At 40.0% G+C, this 20,974-nt stretch overlaps 1 protein-coding gene across 1 annotated transcript in view; it reads right to left on the bottom strand.

Annotated features, from left to right (window-relative positions):
* Positions 1-4,245, bottom strand: part of FBXL15 (F-box and leucine rich repeat protein 15) — a 192,226-nt gene extending 187,981 nt beyond the window's left edge. Inside the window, exons 1-2 of the mRNA XM_044056532.1 lie at positions 4,152-4,245; positions 3,185-3,511 (exon numbers count right to left, since the gene is read on the bottom strand). Of these exons, the coding sequence (XP_043912467.1) occupies positions 3,185-3,234 (50 nt within the window). The 5' untranslated portion in view covers positions 3,235-3,511; positions 4,152-4,245. The remainder of the gene's footprint in view (positions 1-3,184; positions 3,512-4,151) is intronic.
* Between the last annotated feature and the right edge of the window lie 16,729 nt (positions 4,246-20,974).

The following is a 20,974-nucleotide window of genomic DNA, read 5'->3' as shown; positions in this document are numbered from 1 at the left end:
GCATGTTTTGCCAGTGCTGTTTTAGTAGGTCTGGGTGCGGCTGGAGTTGTGGTGCAAGTGTTAACCTTCTCCTCTTGACTGTCTGTTCCAGTCTTGGGTGAAGACAGCTTAGCTTCCAGTTTGGCTATATAATTGCTTCTCTCGCATATGTTAGTGTTTTGTGGTAGGAGGAGAGGGTTGTCTGTGTACATGATGCAGTTGTAACATTGCCTCAGGATACCCAGATTCACCAGATGGACTGGAGAGTGCACCTGAAGTTGCCCTTTGGTCATGCCTGAACAGTAGGGTGAGCTGCTTAGTCACTTGGTTGGTGAGGGGTGAATAAAGAGCCATGCCCTGCTGGGCAATCAGTGTCAGGGTATATTAGTGCTTGCTATTAGGTCTGAGCAAGTGCTTGGCTGTAAGATGCTTTTTGAGTGCTTAGGTTGAGAGTTAGACTAGTTTCAAGGGAAAAACTGAAGAGGAGACTTAGTATAGCCGGGAATAATTTAACCGTAGCTAACCGGCACAGCCAGGTGCGCAAAAACCGTGCAAACGTGGTTTTTATAGTAGGGGAATGAAAGAGATAGAAATTAGCCCAAAATGGCCAATAAACTACTAATTTCTGGGCTGGGACCACTCCTCCAGGGACAGACAAGTTGCTCAAAGCTCTCCCCTCTCACAGGTGAACAGAGAAACTTCCTTCTATCCAAGTAAGGTATGGGTAACTCAGAAACTAGTATCATGGCCCTGAATTCAGCACTAGCCTGAAAACTGGACTATACTAGCTTAGAAAGGTGGGAAACAAGGAATTTTTTTTTTTTTGAAAAGATAAGGCAAAAACAGTAAAAAACTTAAAACAGCTTTAAACGACTACAAACAATCAGAAAAGACCATCGCACTTTAGTGTGTAGCCTACAACAATTAAATAAATTATTTAAAAAAACAACTTTTTAAAGTACAGGCAGTCAAATAAGTACAATATGTGAAAAAAACAAGCTTTTAAATCACAATAAACACTGGAAAAATCTGCGTTTAGGCAGTAAACAGTTAAGTACAACAAGAAAGTACAGAAAACTGATACTTAATCACTCCAAAGTCTCTCTCCTAAGCTAGAAGGCTTGTATCAGTTTAAGGCTTTCTAGTGCTACCAGTAGGTTAGTTACAGGAAAGATGGGAAACAAGCGCAGATGTGGTCTTTTAAACCAGAAAGTTGAAAGAGACGGACAAACTGTCCAAATGGTCAATAAACTACAATTTCTGATCTAATAACCTCTCCTCTCGTGGTAGACAGGCTACCTAGTGCTTACCACTCCCACTGATAAGCTAGAAGGCTTCCCTCCAACACAGAAAGGCTTGGGGGGCTCAGAAGCTTACCAACCGTCCTGGATACAGCAACTCTGTATCTGGACTAGGCTAGTTACAAGATAGGTGTGAAACAAGCGCAAGTGCAGCTTTTAAACCAGAACGTTGAAAGAGATGGAAAAAAACTGCCCAAATGGCCAATAGCTACAATTTCTGGACCAGGAACCAATCCTCTTGTGGTAGATAGTGTTGCTTACCACTCCCACTGATAAGCTAGAAGGCTTCCCTCCAACACAGAAAGGCTTGGGGGGGCTCAGAAGCTTACAAAGAGTCCTGGAATACAGCAAATCTGTACCTGGACTAGACTAGTTACAGGAAAGGCAGGGAACAAGTACAAACATAGGCTTTTAAGCCAGCAAGTTGAAAAAGATGAAAAACTGCCCAAACAGCCAAATAAACTACAATTTCTGGGACAAAACTCACTCTTTCTGTGGAGGTTAGGCTACCTAGTGCTTACCACTCCCACTGATAAGCTAGAAGGCTTTCCTCCAACACAGAAAGGCTTGGGGGCTCAGAAGCTTACTAACAATCCTGGATACAGCAACTCTGTAACCGGACTAGGCTAGTTATAGGAAAAGCGGGAAACAGGCACAAGTGCGGCTTTCAAACCAGAAAGTTGAAAGAGATGGAAAAAACTGCTCAAACAGCCAATAGCTACAATTTCTGGGCCAGGGACCACTCCTCTTGTGGTAGATAGTGGGAGTGGTAAACATCAGGTAGCCTGATTAGCTAGAAGGCTTCCCTCCAACACGGAAAGGCTTGGGGGGCTCAAAAGCTTACAAAGAGTGCTGGATACAGCAAATATGTACCTGGACTACACTAATAACAGGAAAGGCAGGAAACAAGCGCAAACACAGGCTTTTAAATCAGAAGGTTGAAAGAGATGGAAAAGCTTCCCAAATGGCCAATAAACTATAATTTCTGGGCCAGAAACCACTCCTCCTGTGGTAGATAGGTTACCTAGTGCTTACCACTCCCACTGATAAGCTAGGAGGCTTCTCTCCAACACAGAAGGGCTTGGGGGGCTCAGAAGCTTACCAACAGTCCTGGATACAGCAAATCTGTACCTGGATTACACTAGTTATAGGAAAGGAGGGGACCAAATGCAAAACAGGCTTTTAACCAGAAAGCAGAAAGAGATGGAAAAACTGCCCAAACGGCCAAAGAACTACAACTTCTGGGCCAAAACCCACTCTTCCCGTGGTAGATAGGCTACCTAGTGCTTACCACTCCCACTGATAAGCTAGAAGGCTTCCCTCCAACACAGAAAGGCTTGGGGGGCTCAGAAGCTTACCAACCGTCCTGGATACAGCAAGTCTGTATCTGGACTTGACTAGTTACAGGAAAGGCAGGAAACAGGCTTAGAATTTTTTTTTTCGTTACAGAAAAGGAGCTAAAACAGTAGTAAATACAATTCAAATTGTAGTGCAGGCCAGCACACCTGAAAGTGTAGCAGCACTATGGCAAATACAGTACAAATAAATGCAATTAAATTAACAAATAATGAAAAAACAAGTGCAGAAAGCAGTGAATTAGAAGGCTACTAACAAGCAGTAATAAGTGCAGAGTAAGAGCGACTGAACAGATAGCACGCAGAAGAGCAACTAAGACAGTTACAGTAAGAGCAGATGAATAAGACATGTGTATATATATATATATATATATATATATATATATATATATATATTTTTTTTTTTTTAAACATACTATTAAGTTAACTTCAGCATGCTTCAGCAACAGATAAATTAGGATATATTTCTCTACCAAACAAATGGTTATTGTTCCTTAAGTGTACTACTATGAACCACTGTTTGTCTTAGAAAGTCCATTTAGACCCTACCTTTGTGTCTTAAACTCTTCCATCACTGCTCCGGAGCTCTTCTGCTCCATTCATTAGCTTTTCTCACTTGATGCCTTGTGTGCCACGTCCTCCATTCACTTTCTAGCCATACATACACAAGTTTTTCTCGTTTATAATTTCTTAATGTCACCTCAAAAATTATGAAGGACTTGTAGATGAAATCTTTGCTATACATGCATACTAGCTCCAAAGATCCATCAGTGTAGCCATAACAGCGGTCTCCTTTTTACTTTTCTTAAGTTATTATTCTAGGGTGAAACTCGAACTTCTTTGGCTACAAATGGGTCCACACATAGTTAAACGCTGCTGAAAATGTTAAAACCAGAGAATGGTTAACGGCAAGCTTCAGAATTTCACATCACATATTCCGTCAACAGTGAGACATAAATGATATTTGATCTGACAATCATTACCAAATAAAACATATAAATACATTGTTTCTGCCCTCTGAACAGCAAGCCTATGGAAATACAAACGGAGCAGAAATAAGATTTGTTTTCTGTATTTTTATAAATACAAATTGAACAATAAAACGTGTTTCCTGTATTTGTATATGTGTTGGTGTGAACTAGTGAACATGTCTCTTTCTTAGTAAGAACTGTCAACTGAGCTGATCAAAAAATGCTTTAAATTCTGGTGCAGCAAACTATCTTCCCTTTTTCACCATAGTATAATTCAGGTGTTAATCCCAATCAAGTGCAGCTAAAGCGTACTGCTGCATTACTGCTCAGATGGATTATGTGATAACGGAAATATATCAAAGCAGTGTAGTGGCTAGGCCAGTAATCAGTTTTAACTGTAAATTTATACCCTAAAAGCAACTCATAAATAAAATTAGGTCGCGATTTTGTTTTTGCTTCCCTATGTTTGAAAGGACAAAAATAAGATTGTTATCAGTCTGGTATTACGGTTCATTAAAAAAAAAAGCAAAATGCAGCATATATACCTGTCAACCTTGCAGTCTGAAAACACGGAAGGAATAACTCATGTTTATCTGCAGGTGGGAGACATTTGTTGGAAAATATATTTTCTAAAAAAAAGACGTATCTATGCAGTGGAATAAAGAACGTAGTGTAGTTTTTATCATATAGGTTACTTTAACTTCCTTAGAAATATCCAACTGAAACAATGTTTGTTGTTAAGAAATGAAGCTCACCCATTGTTTGATTTGGTATGTTCCAGTTTCGGCTGCGGCAACTGTGGCACTTTCAAATTAACCCTTTCTGTATAGAACAACGATGTGGTCGTTTGTTGTGCGGACAATTCATTTGCAAAGACAAAGTTCTCCCCCCTCCCATTTCTTAATTTCAAACACTTTGCGCACATGTACATCTAGCAAGCATTCCGCCCAAGCGTCCCAGACTTTACTGATTTTGCATGCTGTTTTGGTCTGCTTGTGCTCCTTGTAAAATTTGTGTTTTCTGGCTAATCGTTGAGGGTTGCAGACACTAAACGTTTGAGTTTCGCACTTCATACATTTCAGAAAACGAACGTTAATGCAAAGTTTCTAAGTATATAAGAGCAACATTTAAAAACTGTCCCAGTGGTACCTCTCAACTGCTATGATTTAGACATAATCTATGATTTTAGCTGCTACTCTTATATGTAATGCTGTTCCACATAAAGTCAGCCCCGTTTATGGGTGCAGAACTTAATCAAGAAATGAAGTATGTGTAATGATTCGTATAACTAATTATATGTATGGTCATATATACATAGTGACCTTCTATTAAGAAAAAAAAAATGTCTTCTCTTTCTGACCCTTTGCCATGATTTCTAAAGGCCAGTGCTATGATAGTTTCATAGTATAGTACTAGGCTATCTGCCCTGGGGCATTTGTAAGCCTAGCCATAGTGATGTGGCTTTTGCTACCCCATGAAATGGTACAAAAAATGTACAGAATAAATTTAGAATACTGTGCCTCTGTCTAGTAGTGACACAATGAAGGTCCCCTTATATAATAGAATTAGTTTACTGTGCCCCTGTCTAGCAGTGACACAGATGTGACCCCTGGGGTAAACTTACGATCTCCCATCCACTCATCAAGATTTCTCTTGAAGAGAGTCAGTGAGGGGCTCTGCCTAATAGGAACTGGGATCCTGTTCCAAAGCATGGGAAGCCTCTGGGTTATGAATCTATCCCTCCAGCATGTCCTATTCATACTTGTGCCGAGGTTTAAGTCTTTAGCTCTCGTGGTCCTGATGGATTTGGATTTTTTGAGGTGGAGCATATCCATCAGATCCTGATTAGACATGGCCTTGTATGTCAGGCAGAGATCACCACTGAGCAGGCAGTATGCTACTGAATAGAGCTGAAGTTTCTTTAGTCTGGCAGAATAAGACATATGTTGGAGACCCTTGATCCTCTTGGTGAGGTACTTTTGTGGTCTCTCCAGCTGTTGCAAATGCCGGGTGAGGTACATACCAAATGGGGCATTGTACTCAATCATGGGTCTGATGAGGGAGGAATATAGGGGTACAATGACATCCTTGGATCTGGATGTGAATCCCTTCATGATGAGGTGTGCAAGGTAGAATGATTTTCTAACCACTTTGGCAACGTGGGTGTCAAATGAGAGGTCGCTGTCGACTTGGGTCCCTAGGTCTCTGATTACTTTTTCCGTACTCAGTGGGTTGCTGTCTATGTGATAATTTGTGGGTACTTTGTTTTTCCCAAAGGGGATGACTATACATTTTTTGGCATTTAGTTTAAGGGCGTGACTCCGGCACCAGTTGTCCGTTTCTGTGAGGCCTTTTTGTAGGATGTGTGTGTCTGCTGGTGTATCAACTATGGCGCCTAGTTTGCAGTCATCTGTGAACTTCGTCAGCCACAGCCCTCCCATGTTTGCTTTAACATCTGAGAAATAAATGCCGAACAAGAGGGGTCCCAGGACAGATCCCTGCGGGACACCACTTGTGACTAGCTTTGAGTCTGACATTGCTCCAGCGATTTTAACTTTATGGGTTCTGTCCTTTAGCCAGTTTGCAACCCATCTAGTGACATAAGGGTTTACTTTTAAGCTGTTGAGCTTATCTATGATGCCTGAGTGGGGTATTGTGTCAAAGGCCTTAGCCAAGTCCAGGTATGCTGTATGGACTGCTTTGCCCTCATCAATGGCTCTAGTGACTGTTTCGAAAAAGTCAACCAGGTTTAAAAGGCAGGATCTGCCCTTTACAAAGCCGAACTGGGTGGGGTCAAGTGTCTGTAGGTCCCCATGTCTCTGTTTATGAGTTCCATAATGATTCTTTCCATAGCTTTGCAGACCAGGCTGGTTAAGCTTATGGGGCGGTAGTTTCCAGGGTCTGTAGAGGCACCCCCCTTGTGGAGTGGGACCACTGTTGCTGTACGCCAGTGTTCAGGTACATATCCCGAAGTAAGGCTAAGGTTAAATAGCATTTTTATGTGTGGGTTTAGCTCCTCTTGGAGTTCACGTAACACGCAACCCGGGATACCGTCAGGTCCCATTGATGCTGTGTTTTTAGCTTTGTTGAGGGCGGCTCTCACTTGGACATCTGAGATGACAGGGAGATTACATTCAGCTGGGATACGTATTTCTTCTTTTGGGGGTGAAGGAGGGGAGAAATTTGCACTGAACTTGTCAGCCAGAATGTTGGCAATATCTGTGGGTTCAGTGTATTTTTTGTTGTTGTGAACCAACTCTGAGGATATCTGAGGGTTTCTGCCCAGGTTTCTAACATAGGTGAAGAAGGCTTTGTGGTTATCTTTAGTGTCCTTAGCGATTTTTCTCTCAAAGTTGGCCTTGGATGTTTTTATGAGAGAACGTAGTTTTCTGCTAATGTTGATCAGAGATGTCTTCCCTTCATGGGATTTTGCTCTGACGTGCAGTAGCTTCCTTCTTTTGTTATACAATTTGTTTATGGCTGAGGTCCACCAGACAGGACGCTTACCTTTGGTGGAGAGGGACTTGGATTTGTTTGGGATTGCATGATCCATGCATTCTTGGAGATGTCCATAGAAAGCATTTGTGAAGGATTCGGCATTGTGGGATGTGGTATCCACTGGCACAGTGGGCTTAAAGTATACCATCTCAGTCTTAAGAAGAGTGAAGTCTGCTTTTGAGAAGTTTTTCACTGTGGTCTTTTGTGCTGGGGGTGGAGGTGGGATATGTATATCCAGGGTGATTAGTTTGTGGTCAGATCTCACTAGTGAGGGGTATACTTCCGGTGTGGAGCATTTTGTCCCCATGTTTGTGATGATCAGGTCTAGTATATTATCTCCCCTTGTGGGAGAGGTGACTAGTTGTTCCAGTGCATTTGAATTTATGAATTCCAGGAACCTTTGGGCTAGGGTATTAGGGCTAGAATAATGTACCCAATCTATGTTTGGGTAGTTGAAGTCTCCCAGTATGATGGTATTTTGTGATACATGTTTAATGGTCAGAGGTTGACAGGTATGGGCCCAGATATGAGCCATAAGTGAATCCAATAAGAGTAATGCAATAAAAGTGGAAATTGTTGTCAGTTATGGTGTGTGTGTGAAGTGAGTGCTGTATGGGGCAAACTGCAACCTTCAGATACACTACACAGACCTGTTCATTCACTTCCATGTTTTACCTTTGCTACCCTCATCACCTTTGTTCCCTTTCTGCTAGCATCATTGTAGTTTGCCTCCTCCACTTCTCTATCCCTCCATTTTACTTCTTGTATGTCTTATCTTCTGCCCCAATTCCTTGTCATACATTCCTGTAGAGCTGCATTTTTCCTCTTCCCCACAGCCATACTTCTCAGCTGTCTAGTCCAGATTAGTGCAGAATGTCCAGATTTTTGCCTCAAATTGTTGGTGTGTTCCTCAAAATATTTGTGATTTTCCGGCAACTCACTAAAAACTGAAATTGCTTAATAATGAGAAATATTTGAGTTTCAGACTTCATATCCTTCAGAAAATGCATGCCAACACAAAACCTGTTACTCTAGCAATTTAATTTTTAAGTTCATAAGATCAGTATTTAAAATGCGTCCCTATTTTTGTGCCCTTGCCCCCCCCCCATTATTTTTGTCTTTGTCCAAATTTTTTGTGCTAAGAGACTGAGGAGTATGCCCACATCCTTGTCCATTGTTTTGAGTACTCCACCCTGACCCATTCTTGTAGCTTAATTAGTCCCGCAGTCTTCTGTTATTCTCCTCCTCTATCCTTTATAATGCCAAAATCCATTTTCCACCCTCCCCCACCATTGCCATTCTGTTTGTATGCCTACGCTTCTCCAACTGTAAAGCTTACAGTATCATGACAATTGCTGACAAATGGTGGATTATTGGGGATATACCTAATGAATTCTCCCACCCACCCCCTGTACCAGTTAGAATCACATTCACAATTCTAAACTTTCTGTTAAAGCCCTATAGCAGTTGACTGGTATGGGCCAATTATTCAGTCAGTTCCTGCTCTTTCTGTATCCTGGAAATTGAAGTCTGCTCTTGCTAGATTCAACCCTCCATGAATATTACCCTGTTTTCCTCCTATCCCACTCCATTATTCTCTCTCTCTCCCTCCCTCCTCTTCCTTTTATGTGTCTATGGGATCATACACTGAATCAGTCTACTAACTCTTCTCCCTTTCTCTGCTTTAACTACCAGGATACTTTAGTTAGGTTCTGACCCTATCAGATCCATTGATCCGTTTTTGCATTAGTGTCCTTTCTCCTTTTTTATCTCACATTTTATGTCCGTTTTTAAGTAGCTACACCACCTCCCACTCTGCTTTCGCTGTCATTCTTGTAAAACCTGCACCAAAGCATCTCCATGACCACATTTCTGTGATACCAGTGATGTATATCCTCCCCTCTGCATCATTGCTTATACCTTCTTCATCTTTCTACTCAGGGTCCTTGCATTTTATAGAAATACTTCCCAGCCATGGTCCATATCACCCTTGGTTGTTCTCCTGCTGTATTCTATTTCTGAATACCTACCCCTTCTTCTACACCTGTGACACTGTCTCCTTCCTTTTATTTTAATTTAAAGGTATGATTGTGGAGGAGCAGATTTCCTGTCCAGCATTATGCTGTCCCTTCTGGACAACGATGAAATCTGTCGCTCATACAGAGTTGATCTATCTGCCAGGTTACCCTACTCCTGTAAGTCTCAAGCCTTTATATACTGTCCATTGCAACAGACAGCCATTTTACAGTCTAATCCTTTCTTTCCTCTATGTGATGGTTGCTGGTATAGGTAACACTTCTAACAAATGGCACCTTCAATACCTTTTTCTAGAATCTCTCTGCCACCTCCTTGACCCTGCTTTCCGCCACCTCAGCTATCTCCTTTGACAGGTCATTACTACATATGTGCATCATTACATATGTCCACCCATCCTGTCTAGATGACCACTTTGGTCACCCCCCTTCTATACCACCATCACCACCACAAATGTCCACTTCTAAGCTCTAAGACCAATTTCAGTGAAATTTGTTTTCATTTTTTTCTCACTTGTTTATTCTGCTAATACCCATTGTGACTGAGTGACCAATGAACAAAACCTTCTTATTTGTTCCCTCTCTCTCTTTCACCCTCTTCACCTCCTTTCCCATACAATTATCACTCATGTCTGTAAATTTTTTCCTCTGTAATTCCACCACTCCTAGCCTTTCTCCTTTTATGTGGTGGTTGTTGAGTCTCTGTGCTGCATCAGATTTCGTCCCCATTATTCCTGTGCTCATTCCATAAGATCTGTGTAATGTTTTTCCCCCCTCCGCCGGGGGCATTTGGTAGAGTGTCTTTTCCTTCCCACTTTCTTCATCCTTTCCTTAGGTATTGGAACCTGCATGAGCATAGCTAACTCTATCTCTTTTTATAACTGATTAGTGCTCTTTTCATGTGACTTTCCAACTATGCTTCCTTCTGTTGCCTCTCTTTCATAGCCTTTCCTACTGTCTCACTTCACCCTTTTCTGTGCCACCCCACTTACATGTACTCTTCTGAAAACTTCTAGCCATGTTTTTTTTTTGTCCTCTTCCTTTCTTTCATTATCTTTTCCCACCCCAACCCATTTGCTGGTCTCCAGTTACCTCTTCCTTTTTTTCATTTCTGGGTTGAGTAGTTTGACCACTCCCTTGTGTGGCTCCAATAGTCTGCCATGAAACTCTGCCAATCTCTTGCAGATCCAATATCCTGTAAAAACCCAAAGTTGCCTGAACCTGACAACTACTTCACATCCTGGGCATCTCAAAATCCTTCTCCCACTGTTCTTGCCCAGCATGTGTCACTCATTTCATGTATCATTCATGAGCCCACATTTTCCCCTTCTTATTTTATTTATTTTACTTGATTTAAGTATATTTTACCTGTCTAGGACTTCACCTTTTATCCTTAACCTGCTAAACAAATAATAGAATAATGAAGCATTGCAAGCTAAAGTTTGAAGGACAGGCATTTATCACTTAATTTACCTTACAATTCTTTAATCAGGGGCAAATGGAATACATTTTTCATTTGCATGCAAACAAGTGCATTTTGATTTTTCCAGGTTTCATCTGCTGTAAAGCATCATTATTTTTGTCTGTATAGTGCTGGAAGATCATTTCCTTAGTTCTGTCCTGAGAAAGGCATGTGTCTGATCAGCCAACGTGGACAATGTAAGATATATATATATATATATATATATATATATATATATATATATATATATATATATGTACTGGAATCAAACCTGTGACACTGCAGTGGGAAGTGAAGCAACTGTACCTTGCTTGGCAATAAAAGTGTGTTATGTTGAGTGGCAGCTGCTGGCCAGGTGATAAGAACGGTCGATCCAATGTTTAACACCTTGTGATAAAATTAAACTTGGTGGACACAATGATTATTTTTATGTTTCTTTGCCAAAAAATGTACAGCTTTAACTCTCAGTTTTGCTTAAATCTGCAAGAAACTCTAAATATTATCCTTGGTAAACTTTTATATACTAGATATATTTAATAATAAATAATAAAAAACATGAAAATACTAGATATATACTTAAAATAAACACCAGAGTTTCAAACAAAGGAAATAACAAAAGCACAGACAGATACAGAAAAAATGACATCTAGCTAATCTCACTATATTTTTTAACTGACTGAAGAAATTCTGTTTCCTAGTTACATATTAAAGCAAAGCAAGATGAAAGTGGATGAGTGTCTTGTCAGGTCCAGAAACAGAGTGCACTCCTCACATCTCTCACTTGTATACAAATATAATTTCAGTGCTGGCTAGAGAGTTACATCACATTTAGTCACATGACTCTGTCATTCCCATACTACCCTCTCCCTAGAAACTGAGCCAGGATCTGGCACTGATGTGTCACAATACACGCACAAAACTTTAGCTAAGGTTTATTACAGCATCTGGATACTATAAAACAATTCCAACACTTCCGCTCTTCCTACAGAAACTAGCAAGCCATTCTCTGGCACCCTATGGTAGCAATTAGTTCACCACTAAAGACAACAGAGCAGGATCCCAGCCCAGGCTTTTCACAGACATTGCGTCTCTGGCTGCATTCAGACCTGTGAGATAAAATCTGTATGGCCTAAAGCAAGTTGTTTAATTTCCGGCTATTTTTCTTAACGTTAGCTGGTCTGAGCATAACCCCTCCCTTCCAGTATCCTCTGTTACTATATATACATTTCATGAGTTACAACAATACAGTCTGACATACATGTATATTGCTTTTGTACCCAGAAGGACCCACTGTTGATATATTTTCAACACAAGCAACTTTAGAAATACATTTTTAACACAAACATTTGTAGAAATCAGTTTGATAGTCAAATGACATATAATTCTTTACAAAATGCCAGTTAGCTATGCTAGCATATGTTGCACATGCACTGCCCTTCTCCCCCTGGCACAGCAGGCACTACTTCACATCATCACAGTGTCCATGTGCATTCAGGTGGGGAATGTATGAAGTCACAGAAGGTACTTTTGTTGAATGTAAAATGGTTGAATTAAGGTTGCTGAGAGTACATTCATTGACACTGGAGTTTGCCTCTTTCTCCACTGTTGTCAGAGTTAGTATATATATGTTTGGGGTAATGTTGTAGTGAGCCCGCATGTGAGTGCAGGAGGGCTTGTTTCCCCTGCAAAAAAAAAAAAAAAATCTTTGGATTTAATTTCAGTGAACATTTTTAAAATTATTTGTTTACTGAAACTACTTTTGGTGAGTCAATGTAAATCCATGAATGAAATGGTTGAAGTAATGTCAATAAAAATGCATTCATCAACAGTAGAGCTTTTGCCTCCTTCTCCATTGTTGTCTAATGTCACAGTTGGTATATATAATTTAGGTGGGGTGTGGATGTCCACCGTATGAGGATGGAGGGCCTTGAGCCTCCTGCAAAAAACCTTCCTTGGATGTTCACTGAATGCAATTTCTGTGAACATTGCTCAAATTATTTACATTTTCTGAAACTACCGTCAATGAATCAGCATGAATCTGTTCTAGTGAACATTAAACAAACATAATTTTCATTGACAATCTAAAATGGCTTCACTAGCAAGCAACATCACTTGAAGACAGCACATGGCCTACTGCATTATTTTTTTCTTAAAAAGAGTCTTGGATTTCATTTGAATAGTCCCCAGAGATAAACATACTCCTCTGTTTTTGAAGAACAGTGTCTCATCCAGTTCAGTGATCTTCAAAACAATCAAGGTGCTTTGTTCTTGAATTTTTGTAATACATTTGCATAGGCAGTCTCACCTGTCCCCTCTTGGTGAGTTCTGGATTTGTAATATGCACTATTTAGTACTTTGTAGTGGTTTAATTAATAGTTTATACCAAAACAATAAACACTGACAAATACTTGCAAAAACTAATAAACACAAACAATACTGGCTGCCAAAGATGGAAAGTTACTGCATTTTTTCATAATATGAACTGTGTATGAACAAAAATGAAATACATGTAAACTGACCATCTATAATAAAATAATCCATTTATTTTATTTTTTCTTAATTTTCTAGTGGTCTTGCTTGCATAAAATGCCTCGCATGAAGTGCAAGTGGCAAGGTAAACCACATTGCTAGTGTTACAATTGCAATCTCTTAGGCATCTTAATGTACTATTACACCCTTCTATCATGACATAGGGGCCATTGTTGATGTACTTACAATATTTGCAACAACCACATTTTGTCATTTTAGAAATTAAATGGTTGCTACAGTTAATGTGAACAATTGTATAAACAGATATGTGAAGGATTAATTAGGAAAATTTATCAAAACCTTACAGGACTAATGACAATTTATCAATTGGAGAAAGGAAAACTGCATACTTGAGAAAAGATCATTCACTCAGGGTAATGAAACCTGACAAAGATGGGGGAGTAGTTTTAATGGACCATTTGATTTACAGCAGCAAAATGATGGACATTTTGTATGGTTTTGATACATATAGAAGTGTACCTAGAAATGAGGTACTTTTAGCATATACAAAGATTTATGTAATTTTACATATGTTATGCTAAAGTAGTATACCTAAAGATATATTTTTATATACTAAGGTGGATAAATCTGTCATTCTTACAATTTTCAGAATCCCAAAGGTTCATAAACATATCATAGATCCCCCTTTGAGGCTGATAGTAGTGGCAAAGGGATTTAAAACAGAACCTTTTAAAAGCCTATGTGGAGCATCACTGTAAACATTTATTGATCAACCAAGGACATATACTATGAGATTCTTGGCACTTATTATAGTTATGACATGATATTTCATGAAATGATAAAATTATGTTGGGCACTATAGATATTTTCAATTTGTTTTCTATTATACCTCATGATCACGGAATGACTTACTTCAGTAAATGTTTATATAGAGATGTGCAAATGAAAAACACTAATTGTTCTGTTATTATGCAATTTTTGGATTTGGTGTTAAAATATAATTTTGTATACTTTGAAGGGGAATTTTTCAGCAGATTTTGGTTGTAGCTATGGGGGCAGGCTGTGCCCTGATATATGCAAATTTAGTTCTAGCAGAATGGGAACATTGGTTTGTATTGATTTCCCCTTTTAAGAACTAAATCCATAGAAACTTTAGATTTTTAGATGACATCCTTATATTCTGGACAGGAGGCATTGTCTCCTTTGAACAATTTGTTGGGTATTTGAATAATACTACAGAAATTTTGAAATTGACTTCAACTTAAGATGAGGAGAGTATTCATTTTTTGGATGTCACTATTAATATAGATTTTGTCAGTCATAGACATCAAATATTTTTCATAAAAAGACATACTGAAATACTTTTCTGAATTTCAACAATTGTCATGCCCTCTCTCAGAGGAGAAGTATTGTTGATGGACAAATGGTATAGTTATCTAGACTGGTATCAGATAATGTAACTTGTTTTTTTTTTATCAAAACTTGATAATTTAATCAACATGTTTAAAGAGAGAAGTTACCCTATAGTGTTTTGAATTTGAAAAATTATGAAATTACCACAGGGAGGAAATATAAATATGCCTCCATAATCAGTTTGTTAGAAAATGGGGGGGGGGGGGGTTAACAAAAAAAAAACTGCAGCAATAGCAGCAGTTATAACAAACTCTGTATGTGTGTCAGTGTGTGTGTGTGTGTGTGTGTGTGTGTGTGTGTGTGTGTGTGTGTGTGTGTGTGTGTGTGTGTGTGTGTGTGTGTGTGTGTTTGTGTGTGTGTTTGTGCATGCAATAGGACACAAGAATGCAGCATTCTACTTATATCAAGCAGAAGGTACTAGATCAGTAACATAGGCTACATTACTTTTCATTTACAGCATCATAATGATTTTTGAGTACCAATTTCATGTTGTTCAGCTAGCAACATTTTTTTCCTACATGGGCTACCAGCTAAAGAAGCGATGAAGACCGGGAACATAGCCCTAAAAACAGCTGCTAGTCTTAGAAGAAACACATTATTTTTAGCACTGTCCAGAAAAGGTTGCTGGTCCGAAATAGTAATGCATGCTGAGAAGTATGGCAAAAAAATATTTTTTTTATGTTGTTCTGTTTGCTGTAATGTGGTATATTATAACAAGTAACATTACACATGGGCTTGGTGTTTCACTATAAATGTGTGATGCTTGAATATCAGACATCATTTACTCCACAGGATTTGCTTACTGAATTACTACTGTAGTACAAAGTTCTTGTAACACACAGCCTGTCAATTTCTCAACTTACTGGATAAGCTGCAGATTGTAGGAGAACAAAATCTTGTTGTTCACATATCAAAACCTGGGTAGATCAAGCTTAAGAAATTGTAATACAATGAATGCTTTGACCCAACCACATTCTTAGATGGCTACAACATTCAAACAGCACCTTGTCTGCAAGAAAATATTTATTCAGACATTTCCTGGTGTGACCATCATGTACCATCAAAGGATGTATCTATATTATCTAAAAGTCTCTTATAAGAAGTTTTGAATAAACTAATGCTATAAAACTATGGTAGACTGAGAGAGCAGCATGCATTCTGTGTAATGCTGTTGTTTGTAAACAGAGGGAAGCAAAAGTAAATATCAAGTAAGCTACTGATTTTGTATTATTGTATCTTAGAGGATCAACATTTAGAATCTTATACTTGAGGACATATGAGGAATGTCTGGCCCTCTTCTCTATTCAGCTTAATAAATGCAGCTGTGTTCTTCATGCATTTTTTTAATTCCCCTCAGTACTTCATATCCCCACCATACCATACCATTAAATTTATGGCTATTGACAAGATCATTACCATGAATAGGTTAGGTGATATTAAAACTACTCAATACTACTCAGAAACAGCTCCTCGTGGTCCTGCAGAGTGGTGCTAGCAGCAGAGAACTAAGAAAAGCGACTACTTTCCTGATCTAAGTATATTTTTTTGGCTGTTTTACCTGAGAGACCTTCTTTTTCTTACTTTGAACAAGTTTAAACTGCTTTATTACCTGTTTTTTGCATTGTACATTATCTGCACTTAAGTTACAGTTGGTCGAAAGTTTGTTTGTTAAATTTAACTGTTGAGGCTGCCCACTAAATTGTGCTAGCCTGTGTAAGCGATTTATTACTGTTTTTCCTGCATTTCTGTGTACTTTTTAACCCAAAAAACAAAAAAAAAAAAAATCCTTGTTTTCCCGCCTTTTCTCGACTAGTTTAGACCAGTATACAGGCTTTGCTGTATTCTGGACTGTGGTGTAGTTCCTGTGTTGTCCATTGCCTTACTTGGATAGAAGGAAGTTTCTTTGCTCATCAGTGGGAGTGGGGAGCCTTGAGCAGCCTATCTGTCCCTGAAGGAGTGACCTCAGCACAAGAGCTTGTAGTAATTGGTCATTTTGGACCATTTCCAGCTCTTTTGAAGTTCCCTGTTTAAAATCCGCCTCTGAGCGTTTTTCTGGCTATACTACTCAGAAACAGCTCCTCGTGGTCCTGCAGAGTGGTGCTAGCAGCAGAGAACTGAGAAAAGCGACTACTTTCCAGATCTAATTAGTTTTTTGCTGTTTTACCTGAGAGACCTTCTTTTTCTTACTTTGAACAAGTTTAAACTGCTTTATTACCTGTTTTTTCAATTGTACATTATCTGCACTTAAGTTACAGTTGGTCGAAAGTTTGTTTGTTAAATTTAACTGTTGAGGCTACCCACTAAAGTGCGCTAGCCTGTGTAAGCAATTTATTACTGTTTTTCCTGCATTTCTGTGTACTTTTTAACCCAAAACAAAAACAAAAAAACAAAAAAAATCCTTGTTTTCCCACCTTTTCTCGACTAGTTTAGACCAGCATACAGGCTTTGCTGTATTCTGGACTGTGGTGTAGTTCCTGTGTTGTCCATTGCCTTACTTGGATAGAAGGAAGTTTCTTTGCTCACCAGTGGGAGTGGGAAGCCTTGAGCAGCCTATCTGTCCGTGAAGGAGTGACCTCAGCACATGAGCTTGTAGTAATTGGTCATTTTGGGCCATTTCCAGCTCTTTTGAAGTTCCCTGTTTAAAATCCGCCTCTGAGCATTTTTTCTGGCTACACTACTCAGAAACAGCTCCTCGTGGTCCTGCAGAGTGGTGATAGCAGCAGAGAACTGAGAAAAGCAACTACTTTCCAGATCTAAGTATTTTTTTTTTGCTGTTTTACCTGAGAGACCTTCTTTTTCTTACTTTGAACAAGTTTAAACTGCTTTATTACCTGTTTTTTGCATTGTACATTAGCTGCACTTAAGTTACAGTTGGTCGAAAGTTTGTTTGTTAAATTTTACTGTTGAGGCTGCCCACTTAAGTGCACTAGCCTGTGTAAGTGATTTATTACTGTTTTTCCTGCATTTCTGTGTACTTTTTAACCCAAAAAACAAAAAAAACCCCCAAAAATATCCTTGTTTTCCCGCCTTTTCTCGACTAGTTTAGACCAGTATACAGGCTTTGCTGTATTCTGGACTGTGGTGTAGTTCCTGTGTTGTCCATTGCCTTACTTGGATAGAAGGAAGTTTCTTTGCTCACCAGTGGGAGTGGGGAGCCTTGAGCAGCCTATCTGTCCCTGAAGGAGTGACCTCAGCACAAGAGCTTGTAGAAATTGGTCATTTTGGACCATTTCCAGCTCTTTTGAAGTTCCCTGTTTAAAATCCACCTCTGAGCGATTTTTCTGGCTATACTACTCAGAAACATCTCCTCGTGGTCCTGCAGAGTGGTGCTAGCAGCAGAGAACTGAGAAAAGCGACTATTTTCCTGATCTAAGGATTTTTTTTGCTGTTTTACCTGAGAGACCTTCTTTTTCTTACTTTGAACAAGTTTAAACTGCTTTATTACCTGTTTTTTGCATTGTACATTATCTGCACTTACGTTACAGTTGGTTGAAAGTTTGTTTGTTAAATTTAACTGTTGAGGCTGCCCACTAAATTGCACTAGCCTGTGTAAGCAATTTATTACTGTTTTTCCTGCATTTCTGTGTACTTTTAACCCAAAAAACAAAAATACCCCCCAAAAAGTCCTTGTTTTCCTGCCTTTTCTCGACTAGTTTAGACCAGTATACAGGCTTTGCTGTATTCTGAACTGTGGTGTAGTTCCTGTGTTGTCCATTGCCTTACTTGGATAGAGGGAAGTTTCTTTGCTCACCAGTGGGAGTGGGGAGCCTTGAGCAGCCTATCTGTCCCTGAAGGAGTGACCTCAGCACAAGAGCTTGTAGTAATTGGTCGTTTTGTACCATTTCCAGCTCTTTTGAAGTTCCCTGTTTAAAATCTGCCTCTGAGCATTTTTTCTGGCTATACTTCTCAGAAACAGCTCCTTGTGGTCCTGCAGAGTGGTGCTAGCAGCAGAGAACTGAGAAAAGTGACTACTTTCCTGATCTAAGTATTTTTTTTTTGCTGTTTTACCTGAGAGACCTTCTTTTTCTTACTTTGAACAAGTTTAAACTGCTTTATTACCTGTTTTTTGCATTGTACATTTTGAAGTTCCCTGTTTAAAATCCGCGTTTGCGTGGCTTTGCGCAATTGTGCGCATAGCGCAGCGCCGGTTAAACAGGCTTAAACTATTCCTGGCTCTGCCAAGTCTGCACTTCAGTTTTTCCCTTAAGAAAGCTCTACTTTCAACAAAATCAGTCTATTCTGTATATTATAAGCCTAGCACTTGCTCCTAAAACCTTTCTTTCAAGTGAAGCACCCTTAAACTAATGTAAGCATTACATCCACCTACAACCCATGTTAATACCCACTTCCCTTCAAAGTCCTCTCTCTGACCCAGTTTCACATCACTCCCTTATACTATTCTGGCATGTCGAGTGGTATATTACTGACGTCCTCTCCAGTTCAGCTGGTTAATCTGGGAATCTTGAGACAATGTTACAATTGTCTCATGTACACAGACAACCCTCTCCTCCTCCCAACAAACACAAACACATGAGAGAGATGCAACTATATAGCCAAACTGGAGGCTGAACTCTCTCAACACAGGACTAGCAAGACCAGTCATGAGGAGAAGGTAACCACACACACAACAAACCCAGTCTCACATAAACCAACCACAACTGCAAACCAAACACATAAAAACACAAAGACATACTCGGAGGCTCTAATAAAAAACTTACCAAAACAACAGAGGCTCCCAAAGCAGACACCCAAGAAAACACCACCTCAAAACACTGCACATGCAACACATAGTACACAAAGTCAGTGTGCCAACAATCACAGCCCTTAAGGCGAAACACCATGCCTGATACACTAGTAATAGGTGACTCTATAGTCAGACACACTGACGTCCCACTTACCAGGCTGAACAAAGAGAGGGTAATGGTGAGCTGCCTGTCGGGTGCTAGGATCTGCCACATAACACAAGCACTCAGGTCACTCCAAAGCAAGTACAAATATGACTCCATCATTGTCCATGCCGGCGTGAATGACCTGAGACGTACCTCCTTGGACTACATGAAAAGAGACATAGAGGAGCTCTCTGATTATGTAGCCCAGGCCGGTATGACCCTGACCCTGAGCAGCATCTTGCCCTCCCCAAGAATAATGCTGCAATACAAAGACAAGATGATCAGCTTTAATAATTGGCTCAATTACTGGTGTCATTCTAGGGGGATCCAATGTCTGTCTGCTTGGGATGACATGCTGGACAAGCCACGCTGCTTCGCAAGGGACGGCTTGCATCTGTCACCACTGGGCTTCCGGATATTGGCTTAGGCTCTTGCCACCCCCATAGTGCCTTTTTTAGGCAAGGCTCAAAAGACAAACCCACCACCTTAGTAAACAAAAAAGGAAAAAAAAAAAACTAAGGGTAATGCTGCTCAACGCCAGAAGTCTAAATCTCAAGATGCAGGCTCTCGAAGCTCTCCTCAGTATGGAAAGCATCGATGTCTGTGCAGTAACTGAAACCTGGTTCAAGGCTCCTGAGAGCACCCCAGCCCTACCAGGTTATACCTTGTATCATGCATTTCAGCCTCAAAACCTGGGCCAAACCACAAAAGGAGGGGAAGTGTCCATATTCATTAAAGACACCCACTCCTCCAGGTCAGTGGCAACGCACGAAGCATCGGAGACCATCCATGTGCAACTAACCGTAGGCAAAACTGCTATACAACTTGTAGCATGCTACAGACAACCCTCTCAATCTCAGGAACTCCATTCAGCCTTCCTGAAGACACTGGAGGATATGAATGTCTCACCAAATACCATCATATTGGGAGACTTCAACTACCCAAACATAGACTGGGTGCATTATTCAAGCCCCAACACCCTAGCCCAAAGGTTCCTGGAATTCTGGAATTCATCAACTTAAATGCGATGGAACAACTAGTCACCTACCCCACAAGGGGAAATAATATACTTGACCTGATCATCACAAACATGGGAACAAAATGCTCAACACCGGAAGTATACCCCTCACTAGTGAGATCAGACCACAAACTAATAACCCTAGATATTCATATCCCACCTCCACCCCCAGCACAAAAGACCACAATGAGAAACTTCTCAAAAGCCGACTTTATACTCCTTAAGGCTGAAATGGTATCCTTCAAGCCCCCTGGGCCAGTGGAAACCACATCCCACACTGCTGAATCCTTCAAAAATGCTTTCTACGGACATCTCCAAGAATGCATGGATCATGCAATCCCAAATAAAACCAAGACCCTTTCCACCAAAGGCAGGCATCCTATCTAGTGGACCCCAGCCATAAACAAACTTTATAACAAGAGAAGGAAGCTACTGCAAGACAGAGCAAAATTCCATAAAGGGAAGGCATCTCTGATCAGCACTAGCAAAAAACTACGTTCGCTCATAAAATCATCAAAGGCCAACTTTGAGAGAAAAATCGCTAAGGACACTAAAGATAACCACA

The sequence above is a fragment of the Protopterus annectens genome, chromosome 14.part0 (genome assembly GCF_019279795.1).
Source record: "Protopterus annectens isolate FY-2018-M chromosome 14.part0, PAN1.0, whole genome shotgun sequence".
Lineage (NCBI taxonomy): Eukaryota > Metazoa > Chordata > Ceratodontiformes > Protopteridae > Protopterus > Protopterus annectens.
The sequence above is the reverse complement of the archived record's forward strand: the minus strand, read 5'-3'. Positions and strand labels throughout refer to the sequence as shown.